This window comes from Belonocnema kinseyi, chromosome 5 (assembly GCF_010883055.1).
Source record: "Belonocnema kinseyi isolate 2016_QV_RU_SX_M_011 chromosome 5, B_treatae_v1, whole genome shotgun sequence".
In the NCBI taxonomy this organism is placed as follows: domain Eukaryota; kingdom Metazoa; phylum Arthropoda; class Insecta; order Hymenoptera; family Cynipidae; genus Belonocnema; species Belonocnema kinseyi.
Window position 1 is genome coordinate 135,984,623 of NC_046661.1, and position 11,771 is coordinate 135,996,393.

Below are 11,771 nucleotides of genomic sequence, written 5' to 3' on the forward strand. Positions count from 1 at the left end.
CGCCTACTCTACCACAGCTAGAACAAGCCGGCAACAAAGAAAGAGAGGCGACACTAAGACCAACCGCGAACAGGCATCCAATAGATGAAGAGCGATGCTTTATGACCCGGAGAAACATCAACACCAAGGTTTCTCTCGAGCCTTAAGAGCTGGCTGAAATGGATGACGAGCTTCATCGACATTTTTCCGGAGAATCCGACCTCTGGGCTATCAATTCTTGTGTGTATAATGCAGCGAGAGCTTTGGCCGATGCGAACGATGCGGAATTTTACCGCCAAGGTTCGAAAGTTCGGGCGCGAACTCCGGACCCGTTATCACACACTTAACAAGTCAAAGCTGATGACCATCAGTTTAGCACACTATACTTTTTTAAGTGTTCAGATATCATCAGGACGTTTACATTTTTGTCACAACTAATGCTTTCGAATTAAATTATTTAAAATCTTAACGTTAAAATATGTCAATTATATCATTTTGAATAAATTCAGAATCGCCTTGTAAAATCAATTGCTGTTCATTTTTAATGGTCGAACTGTAGTTCAGTTTTTACATTTACTTTCATTTCCCGATTTTTTCCTGGTCGCGAGTCTAGCTCATTATTTAGAACAACTTTTATTTGTATAAAATACAAATTTTTCGGTTCTAACTTACGGCAAAATCATTTGATTCCTTGAAAGATTTTCTGCAAATCTCGGTAATAATTTTTTATTTTGAGAATTATATGTAAAAATTATACTATTTTTATTCTTATAAACAATATTTTTCTTCAATAAAATTGTCGCAATAAAAGTGCTCCGAAGAGATTTTTTTAATTTTTCGGGAAATAAATTGAATATTTAAAGGTCGACCAAGGTTTGTTTTCTTTACAATATTTGGCTTACCTCAAATTTCGTCCAGTTGTTTTTACTATAGTACAATTTAGGTTTGTATCTTTGGGTAAAGAACCCCATTCTATAGTTTGATAAATATTTTTTATAAATCAATATTTTTCACAGGAAATTACTCTGCGTGACCTTTTATTATAATTTTATAAATGTGAAAAAAATTTCAATGTTTGCTATAAAAAACACAATTCATGAGTGACACAACGAAATCAGAAGCAATAATAGTCAATTTACTGAGGAACAAGCTCTTTAAAAAAATGACCTTGAGCATATCTTAAATACACATTTTTTAATTTGGACTAAAATCAGGCGCTATTTTCTTATAGGAAAAAATAATGGGGGGGGGGGTGTCGAATTATTAAAAAATAAATAATACTTGAAAAAGCACCCTCCTAAACAGGTTTTTAAACCAAACACTTGTTCAGTTCTTTCAAGCTCTCCTAATTTTTAATAGTCCTACTTTCAAATTTATCTGAAGTTATACAATTTTAATCATTTCAAAGTAATGATTCGAGTATGAAAAGACGAGCATTTCTATTCCCGCAACTTTACCCGACTTTAATTTATGACTTCATAATTTGAAAATTTTCAATTTAAAATCATCGAACACTTTCAATTAAAAAATTCTTTGATACTTAAATAGCTGTAAATTTCGAATTATCTAATATACTGACGACCATAAATTTAGAATGTTTCAACTATTATCGTTTTAAACATTTCTGAAATTGCTGTTCTGGAGGCGAATCAGAACTTATTCTTTAAATAAGAAATCACAACCAAAATTGTTTTAAAAAAGTGATGTAATGCTCAGGGCTCAAATAGTGCCATTTGCATAAAAAAGATCTGTGCAAAATTTGAACCCGATTGGAAAACTTTTTACGGTGGTCCAAGAGCTTTGAAGTTGCTACGTAGAGGGCAGTCGCGGCTGGCCGTGCATAAGGATCCTCTAGGGAAGGATGCGCCAAACCGTGTGCCTAGTATGGATTGGTCGAGCTGAGTTTACTGGAGACTTCCGGTCAGGTTAGGTAGAGGTAGTGGGAGGCAGCTGTCCGTCGCTGCAGTGTGTAAATATGTGTGTGTACGACACATCCTTGCATTCAGTCTGAGGTTAAAAGTACGATCGTCCTCAGGGAGTCTGACATCACTTCCTGTCCACTCTTTAACGGGTCCGTGGAGGGGGAACATTGGCGCATACTTCCCTAGAGGATCCTTATCCGCGCAATTTGGGAAAAGTCAAACGTAGGTGGCGTCTGCATTGACGGCTGTTTTTATTAGTTGTGTGTCAAAATGTGTTAAAATCCGCTAAGAAATCAGCTTTAGTCATCTATAATTGTACATTTTTAACTTTTTAGAAGTACAAGAGTTTAAATAGTGAGCACACTCTTACTCAATTGTATTAATCATGCCGCCAATTCTTAAGAAAAATTTTCCAGTCAGAACAATAGTAAAACGGGACGCTTTTCTTCAGCGTGTATACATACAAGAATTAGGGAAATCCTTGAATTTTGGGAAAAGGTAAATATTCCGACCCAGGATACCAAGAACAAAACCCCAAAATATATCAAATTGTATGGCACATGGATTGAACTGAAAAAGAAGTCAAAGTCTAGGAAAGGTGCTGCCCAGGAAAAGAAAAAAAGTGATTTTAAGGACCAACAGGGGGATCTATTTGATATTGCTGCTCAAAATGCTCTGCAAATAATAAAAATAAGGAAAATAAAGCTTTTTTAGTAGCGCAACGGAAAAAACATCGAAATGGTAGTATGGGTAAAGTAGATATCATCTTCAATAAAAAGGCAACAGATAAAACTGTACGAGCTAGTCAAGCACTAAAAAGACAGGTTTTAGAGGGTCAGAAATCGGCTTCTCACGAAGAAAAGCTATTCTGGAGTCATCCGAAAGTGAAAGAGGAAGTATAAATCCAGATGCTGATAGCGACTTTAGCGCTCCAGTTTCAGCATTCATGAAAAGACAGAAACTGAATATGACTCCCGAACTAATGGGTGCTTTAGATAGATCTGGAACGTCTGGCAGAGTACCTTAATTTATTTTGCTTGCTGCTGTAAAAAGTCCTTTGAATTGTGATTCTAAGGAACTAGCTATTAACCCCAATAGCATTAAACGTCGACGAGAAGTTGTACATAAAATCGTAGCATCTGATGTGAAAGCTGACGTCCAAAACAAGCTTAAAGCGCCGCTCGTAGTGCATTGGGATGGAAAACTGATGCCAGATAAGACAGAGAAAGGTCGTAAAAATAAAAATGTGGATATGCTGCCTGTTGTAGTGTCAGAAAATGATGAACATCATGTATTCTCAGTTCCCAAAATAAGTTCAGAGACTGGCTTAGCTCAGACTACTGCCATAGCATATACCCTAAAAGAATGGGAGCTAGTGAAAAAAGTATGCGCAACATGCTTCGACACAACTGTTAGCAATACAGGTATGTTGTCGACAGCACAGTTCAATAAAGCTTAGTTTTATTATGATATTTAAAGAAACCTTTATTTATATTTTCTTTTTCAGGCCACAAAATAGGAGCAGCTGTTCTTTTGAAGAAGGAAATTGGTAAATAATTGGTTCACTTTCCTTGTCGACATCACAAAAAGTAGTAGATTCTATCTGAGGCCTAACTGTACTAACGTCTAAGGCTTTGACACGGAAGTTGGGAGTTGATAGGCAACGTTTAATTGACTTCGTGCGTCAATACTCAAGGGTGAGGAAAGATATCATTTTATCATAAATTATTTAGAGTTGAACGACCATTAGTAGCATGATTTTGTTCTGTTAAGGTCGTTCAGTCACGAGAACATATCCTTTTAGAGCAGGGCAAGCAGGGTATCGAGAACATGTGAATCTTTGGAATAAAAGCACATATTCGAGCTTGGTTTACAACACCTCTGGCTGCCTCCGCGGCTCGTAATGATCTAGAAATGCTACAACTTCCCATTAAATAAGTACATACGTATATATGAAAAACCATCTTTGGTATACTAACGAACATCTCATTGGCCAGGAATTTTATGATGAAGGAATATCATTTAATTGTAAATAGAAAATAATAAACAACTGACACAATAAAAATGGCGAAGAAAATCTTTATTCACATCCTTAATTAATAGAAATTAGGGTGATTCATTCGTTCAAACAGCGGGACCTATCCAGCTTCGTAAAAAAGAACACCGAAAATTTCATTAGTTGCATGGGCTTTGGCACATCTTTCTTATCCGAAGATCCAAAAACTTGGTAACTTGGTAGATCCAAAAGCTTAGAAAATGTGATTTTCTTCTCTTTAATTTAGTTTGACCGTTTTCAACTAAAATTCAAGATGACTGAAGCACGTAGCGCGCAAGATTGCGCGGCCAGCCGCGAGCGCCCCGTGTGTAGCAACTTCAAAGCTCTTGGATCAACATTAAAAGTTTTTTGACCGTTCGATCGGGCTCAAGTTTTACACAGTTCATTTTTTATGCAAATGGCACTATTTGAGCCCTAAGGATTACAATTTTTCAAAAAAAGTTGATTTTGGACACATCATATTAAGTAAGAAAGTGACTCACTGGCTTGCAAATGAACATGTAAAATGATGTATTTTCATTTTTCCAATTTTTAAATTTAAACTTTTTACTTTTTCGCGTTGTAGCAATTTCGAATCCCAGAATATGTTATTTTTTGACCTAAACTATAACTTATAAGTAAAAATTTGAAAATTCAAATTTAAAAATTTCACATACCTATGAAGATTAAAAAAGCCTACCCAATTTTTTTGGATTTTATTAACTTATTTTCTTAAAGAAAAACACCCTCGTTTACCTGTGACAGAAATCCATTAGGAAAAAATCGCTAAGACCCAAGAATGAAAATTGGATGTACAGCGAATTTTCAAACTTCTAATTGAGATTATCTTTATAATTTATGATTTCAAACAAATTTTCATACAAATCTTTTTATTAGTACTGCAGGGAAAAATTGACAAGATATAATTGCTAAAATTATAATTACAGCAAATTTTTTGTAATTCTATAGGGAAAGCTCAAATATCCCGAAAAATACAATTCCCGACTCAGTGAAAGTCTCTCTGTCCCAAATAATAAAATTCTCTAACTAATATAATTCCCGAACAGTTTACAATGTCACCAAATTTGAAAATTCCCAAATAAAATTCCCGATATAAAATTTTTTCGTAATCAATATTATTTATTTATTAAAAATACGATAATAAAATCTCTTTATCAAATAAATTTATGTTTAATGTTTAAAGTGTTAAAAAATTATTGTTTGAATTTATGATTAAAAAAAAAAATACAATAGCGCGACTGTTGTTTCTCACGCTTTGCGCTCGATAACACATTTATCTCGCTCTTGATGAGAATGTAATATATATGGCTCAAGTCATGTATATATAGTTTCCCCACTCTGGCACCCCGTACCGTATCTACGTGTATAATATATTTAATTGCAGTGAATAAAATTGATCGAACCCTTCAATCCTACTTCTCTGCAGCCGCATGCTGTGCCGCAATCTTTCTTTCATTGGCAAGAGAGGAGATTCAGAAGAACTTTTCAAGCACGATCCTTCGTTGTCCTGACTGGAGTGAGTCCAGCCTTAGTTCTTTTCCATTCCCAGTCTTCTGGATTCTTCATGACTCCGTACCAAGTTTGGACTTGATGGTAAGTGCGGAGAGGATGCTTCGTCGCTGATTTCGTGAAATGTTGATACCGGACAAAATCCAAAGAAATATCTGTTCCATACATGGTGCAATCAAGAATTTTTCTCCAGCCGCAGCAATGTCATCAGGACAAACAATCTTTTTTTTCGAAAACTTGAACAGTCTGAGCATTTTTAAGCACTTTCAGAAACTTGGTCTTTCCTTTCCTACCATTATATTTAATATTTTTTGCATGCAGTGTGTGATTAACTACATCACATCTGGCAGGAATTTAACCGCCAAGGTTCGAAAGTTCGCGCGCGAACTCCGGACCCGTTATCACACACTTAACAAGTCAAAGCTGCTGACCATCATGTAGCATATTGTTGAGAGAATACGGATACTATCTGACACTAAGAGAAGTCTAGAGTGGTGGGGGAGATGGCTCAGAGAAAATCAACAGTTTCTCTCTGGCCCATCTCGACTCTTCCAAGACCCTCCAGTTACTGTCCAACACCCACCCAAACCAGAGGAGGTCGAAGCATTTTGGAGAAAAGTCTACGAAGAATGCTCCGGGACCAGATACGAGTATATCAGGATCTTCTGGCGGATGAAGTTTTCTTCAATTCATCATCATTTGGCCCGTATTTTCACCTCATATTTAAATTCGGAAGAGCCAATTTCGGATTTCTTGGTGGAAGGGCGCACAATACTGCCGAAAACAGGCCATTTAGCTCACCCGAAGAATTATAGGCCAATCTCTTGTCTGAAAACACTGTATAATATATTTACAGCTATGCTAAATGATAGAATTGTTCGATCAATTTGAAGCAAAGTTTATTTGAAGCAAGGCAGATTTGGTCTTCCGCACTGTCAGCGAGGAACAAGGATCTGCAGCGAACATGCTTGCCGTCCCAGTAGTACTCTATACATTCGGGAAATCTGGAGGATCAGTCAATGTCCTGTAAGCTAACTTTTGCTTTTCTTAAATCACCCGGATTAAAGTCTGGCACGGAGGGTTTCATTTTGGCATGTGAAGATGGTGTCATTTCCACTTTAACATACCGTCGCCACATTTTGAGCTATGACACTCCCGATGATAGATACAGGGCGTGCCATGCACACCCCGAGCATTGAGCACACAAACTATTTAGTTGTCCAAATAATTCGGGAAAAACCTATAGCCAAAGGCACAATTTGGTACTGAGAGTGCTCACTCTTAAGGCATTAACCTTAATATCGCTCCTCTAAATGCTCCTAGGGAAATTTGGTCCAGAAGCACTATAAATTACAAGCGTATGAGTCTCGATCAACAATTTTACTATACAAAAAAGAGATGTTTACTAGACGAAAATCGTAGCAAAGCTTTGAGAAGTAACCAGAACTCAAGAAACTCTTTTAATATTGCTCGTGTTTTTTTTGCTCGTAACAAACTCAGAATAATGCTGACAACAATTTAAACTTTTGTTTTTCGTTGTTGTCTCAAATCTAGTGTCCCGATTTATTGCTCAAATTCAATCATACTTTGCATTTTAAAAGCGTTCGCGGTTGATTAACTTTAAATACTAAGCGTTTAATAGCTGACCACATGCAAAAGCGATATTTGAAGGTATTTGAGAAACAAACCCTTTAAAATTTAAAATAGATGTGTTTCTGTATCACTAACCTGCATGGCAACCTTTAAGACAATCAGCATACTTCTTAGAAACGTTCCTCCACTCATCATTTAAATTCACGCACTGTTGAAGAGGTTCTGTTGGCTGAAAATATATATGTTTTTTAGTTAACTATTTTAATGAGAACCAATCGTTTTTGAATATAAAAACACGTTAAAATATTTTATCAACTTACATGGCAGCTATCACACGACTGTGCATACACATGAACTTCAATGTAGGCCCAGAATAAAATTGGGATGGCTTAAAAATAGAAAAGACATTTATTTATTAAAAGTGGAATTTCAAATACATAAGGGATATTGTTTGTCAGGTAAAACCACTCAAAGAATTAAACTTGAGAAAATTGTTGCCCTCTTGGATAATATTTTATGGAGGAAGGAAGAATTTTGTTATTTGGATCAATAATGATCGAGGAAGAGGGAGTAAGAATTTTTGGTATTTTATATATCTTCTATTTCGGGCGTTTCTGAATCTTCTAATGGAAATAAAAAATGTTTGCCCACTACAGATTCAATATGTTTTCAACGGATTTTCTATTCTTATGAATTTTTCCGAGAGAAATGAATATTTAGCCTTCAAAAACGAAGTACAAAAACAAATGCATCTTTTTGGTAAAAATATGTTTTTTCATTTTTGTATATATCTCAATAGAAACCTTATGTTTATTGCATGGACAGCGGGTTCTTTGCCAGTACCGAAAAAAAGTTAGCTCCCGGTACCGGTAAAAACGTTGTTATGTTCCAGTAACGAGAGTGTGTGAATAAACAAGTTTAGTTCGTACCCGTGCGATAATCGCCAGATAACTTCCTCGTATTTCTTCCATCTAAAATTAAATCATTGAATTTTTTACTGAAATAATCAGTAGTGTAGTTCTCCATTGAAAAATTCCTGGCCTTTACCTTGTCAGTGGGCACATCAGTGAAATTTGAAATAAGGATGTAATATTAACATGTGTAAAATAATTTCACAGAAACTAACCACTTTATTTATAAAACCATTAGGTTAAAAACTTTTAAACAAAACTGAGATTCTTAGGACTGGAAACTGAACAAATGTATTCAAATCTTAAACAAATTATTACAATAATCATAACGAATTTTTAGAAATGTGGTAAGGTATATTTCTCAGTTATCTAAATGCCAAATTCCTTACTTTTTACTCCATTGGAATGCATTGCAAATTAGTTTTTATAGCGCCTGTACTGAAACTTTGAGTTTCGGTACCTGCAGAGTGGGTTGAGACACAACTGAATCTCGAATGTTTTCTTCTGGCCCTTCGCGCTCGATTTTGTATTTAACTCGCGCTACGCGCTCGGACTTTTGTATTTTTCTCATATTTATGCATTTGCATATTTACGCTCGGTCATTGCATTTCTCCCACATTCGTGCACAAAACTTTGAAAATTAAAGATCAGCGAATCGATAACTGTAATTTTGTGATTGTCAACTCTTTTTTGTTAAAGCTCTTGCGGCTATAGCAAACATATTATCATCGCGTATCTCAGGCTTCGCACTCGAGTTTATCCAAAAGGTTCAAATTTCTACACTATGCTCAACACTTCTATATCAAATATAAAAAAAAATTTAGGTAGCACTGCCTGGGTTTGGGTATTTAGATTTTTAAAAATAAAGTACAAATTGTATTTATCATGATTACTTTGATATTTGTTTCTTATTTTGCGTTAAATTTTATTTTTAGCTGCGCTGAAACCTGTATCATTTTAATAAAATTATATCATTACATTCCTATTCTTATTGCCTCATAACTTCGACATTTGATGGAATCCGTGAAAGTTATTTTTCATACAAAAAACCAATGCCTTCTCATTAGGATGAGAATGTAATAATATGTAATTATTTAAAAAAATTTAAATTTATCTGCTATATCATCAGAGATTGTACCTTACCGACAGTAGAACAACCCTCCAAAAGGGTTGATCTACTGTCCGTAAGGTACAATCTTTGATGATATAGCAGATAAATTTAAAAATTTTTTAAATAATTATTTGTACCATTAACACCTAGCTAAAAATTAGCGTTATGTTCTTGAATTAAGAGTTCTTATTCTGATCCCTCTAATAGCTTAATTGGAAAAGCACCTGACCGGAAATCAGAAGTTTTGTGGTTCGTTTCCCAATGGTGTGAAGATGGAGTAGGATATTTTTTTCAAGAAATAATTTTAATGTAATAATATGTTTTACTCGAAATGTAACACAAGGATCGCAACTCGTGTGAGTGCAGCCCTCGCTACGTTCGGGCAGCATGCTACACACTCATTGCAATTGCTGTGTTTGATCTCATGTAATGCAACATGTAATGACACACAATGTCGAGATAATAGTCGTTAAATTTGGACGATAATCGGGCATGAAGAATATCTTTGTAATAACTATTTTTTTCATTTATGACTTGAAGCAGAATTATTATGAGATTGTGAGGTTATAATATCTTCAATGTCTGAGTCTGTCTGTTTTATCATATTTCGATACATTGTACTTATGGTGTTCAGAGATGCAGAGGGACCAATAAGTAAACAGCCATAGGTACAGTTTATGTATCAAAATGTTCGGTTATAAGGCAGTGGGGTTAAAACGTGTCTGAACAAGCTTCATATAAAATATTTTTAAATATACTTTGAGTAAAGATTAGTAACAATCGCTTACTAATTCACTTCAGTATTATCTTCTTTTTACTAATTATCAGCAACAAGTAAGTATTTGGGGTAGTATTTATACTAATTGAGACAAGTTCAGTAACAACATCAAAAACTTCAGAATTATGATATATAAGGTAAGAAAGAATGGTTTAAACATTGAAATGATGTAATAATTATTTTATGCAAATTTTTGTAAAAATATATCAAATAGAAATATTTTTTATATTTGATAAATAAATGTTTTTTTAAAAATATAATACATATACTGAAAATTTGTATGGGTTTATAAGAACGTCTAGTAATATATTTGTAAGGGTCCTTACAAGAGTGTTGGAAGTGTGATCATAGACAAAGGAGAGGGGATCGACCCATTTTCCTTGAAAGAAAGTCACAGTTTCCCAAAAATCAGTATAGACCTTGCCTTTTCTTATGCAACACTGTCCCCTAGATTCCCAAACGTATTTTTATAGTCATTCTGAAGTCCCAAGTTTAAAGTTAATTAAAAGAAAAAGTGAGTAAAGTGTCTAAAAATTTAAAATTCGATTAAAAAGTGTTAAATAAAAAAGTGAGTGAAGTGCTTTTGATTCAAAACTCGAATCATAATTTAAAAAAATGTGTGACAGTGCGTTAAACAATGCCAGAATTGTACTTGATACAATAAGTGAACACTTAGCTGCAATGGCTGGTTTCGAGGCATACCTTCCTGAATGCCCTTCTTCTGCTGCCAAAGTAAAATTCATAAATGAGGCAGTGGAGACAAAGAACAAGGAGTTACTTGTCCGCTGTCTCCCAGCAGCAATAAAAATGAGGAATTCATTGGACATCTCAATAGAAAGTGGAAAGGAAACAGTAGCTTAGTCTCACTTTAAAAAGTCTACAAGGAGATGCCCCTCAAAAAACAGCCAGAAAAGAAAAGGCCAGCAGAACGGGGAAAAAAGCTCCCAAATTTATTAACACAGACAGTCTATGTTATTGAAGTTCAGCTGGAAGCAGTTGCAGTGGATCGTGATCCACGAATTAAATAACCTAAGGCCTCGACTAGTAACAGTACAAAACTTCCAATTCTGGAAATAAATCTGGAAAGTGACGATGGGATGACACAAGAAATTCAGCAACAGAATCCCCAACAACAAAAACTTCAACACCAACAACTACAACAACAACAGCAACTTAAATATCGGAACGAACAACAGAAGCAACAACTGTAACAATCTAAGTTGGAAGCTGATGAGACAATAAACAATTTAATTAAGAGTAAACATTCAGAGGCGAAATTGTTAAAAAGGAAGACAACAGAGAAAAGAATAAGAATGAAGCAGATCGAGGAGAGGCGGCGAAATGATGAAAACCGATCCAAACTCAATGTTGGGAAGAAGCAGGAGCAACAACAAAAGCTGGTCCAGGAAAGAAAAAAGGAAAGAAACCTGGATCATAAGAATGAAAAGAACAAGGAGAATGCTTATGCGACTTTAAAAAATAAGGTTAGGAATGTCACACAAGATCTTCAAAAATAAAAAAAGGAGACATTAATGAAACTGGGTACGAACGTAGAGGAGATGCTGGCAGTGTTATTAGATAAAGAGGAGAGAATCTTCCAAGGTAAAACTATAATATTAAACATATATATATATTTAAAAATTTGTCATAAGGACAACCGTAGGATTTCGCCGGGAGCGGGTGCTAATCTGAAAAATTGCACCCGCTTCCAGCGAAATTGCGGTAAAATTTCAGCCATAACCACGCCTCACAACCGTGAGATAGGTGGTTACAGTCTGTAAAGGGATCAATACGACGAACCAGCAAAACTCTCGTGGACCCTAAGAACACGGAGCGACCCAAGGACAACCGCCTTCTGCATTTTTCCCGCAAGTGTTCTAGCATATTGTAGACACGCAGGGATGCTTTTTAA

At 35.2% G+C, this 11,771-nt stretch overlaps 1 protein-coding gene across 2 annotated transcripts in view; it reads right to left on the reverse strand.

Annotated features, from left to right (window-relative positions):
• The window catches only part of LOC117172787, a 26,600-nt gene that overhangs the window by 3,005 nt on the left and 11,824 nt on the right, over positions 1–11,771 (reverse strand). For both annotated transcript variants that reach the window (XM_033361000.1, XM_033360999.1), the window contains exons 2-3: positions 7,380–7,447; positions 7,195–7,288 (exon numbers count right to left, since the gene is read on the reverse strand). In XM_033361000.1, coding sequence (XP_033216891.1) covers positions 7,195–7,288; positions 7,380–7,447 — 162 coding nt within the window. The remainder of the gene's footprint in view (positions 1–7,194; positions 7,289–7,379; positions 7,448–11,771) is intronic.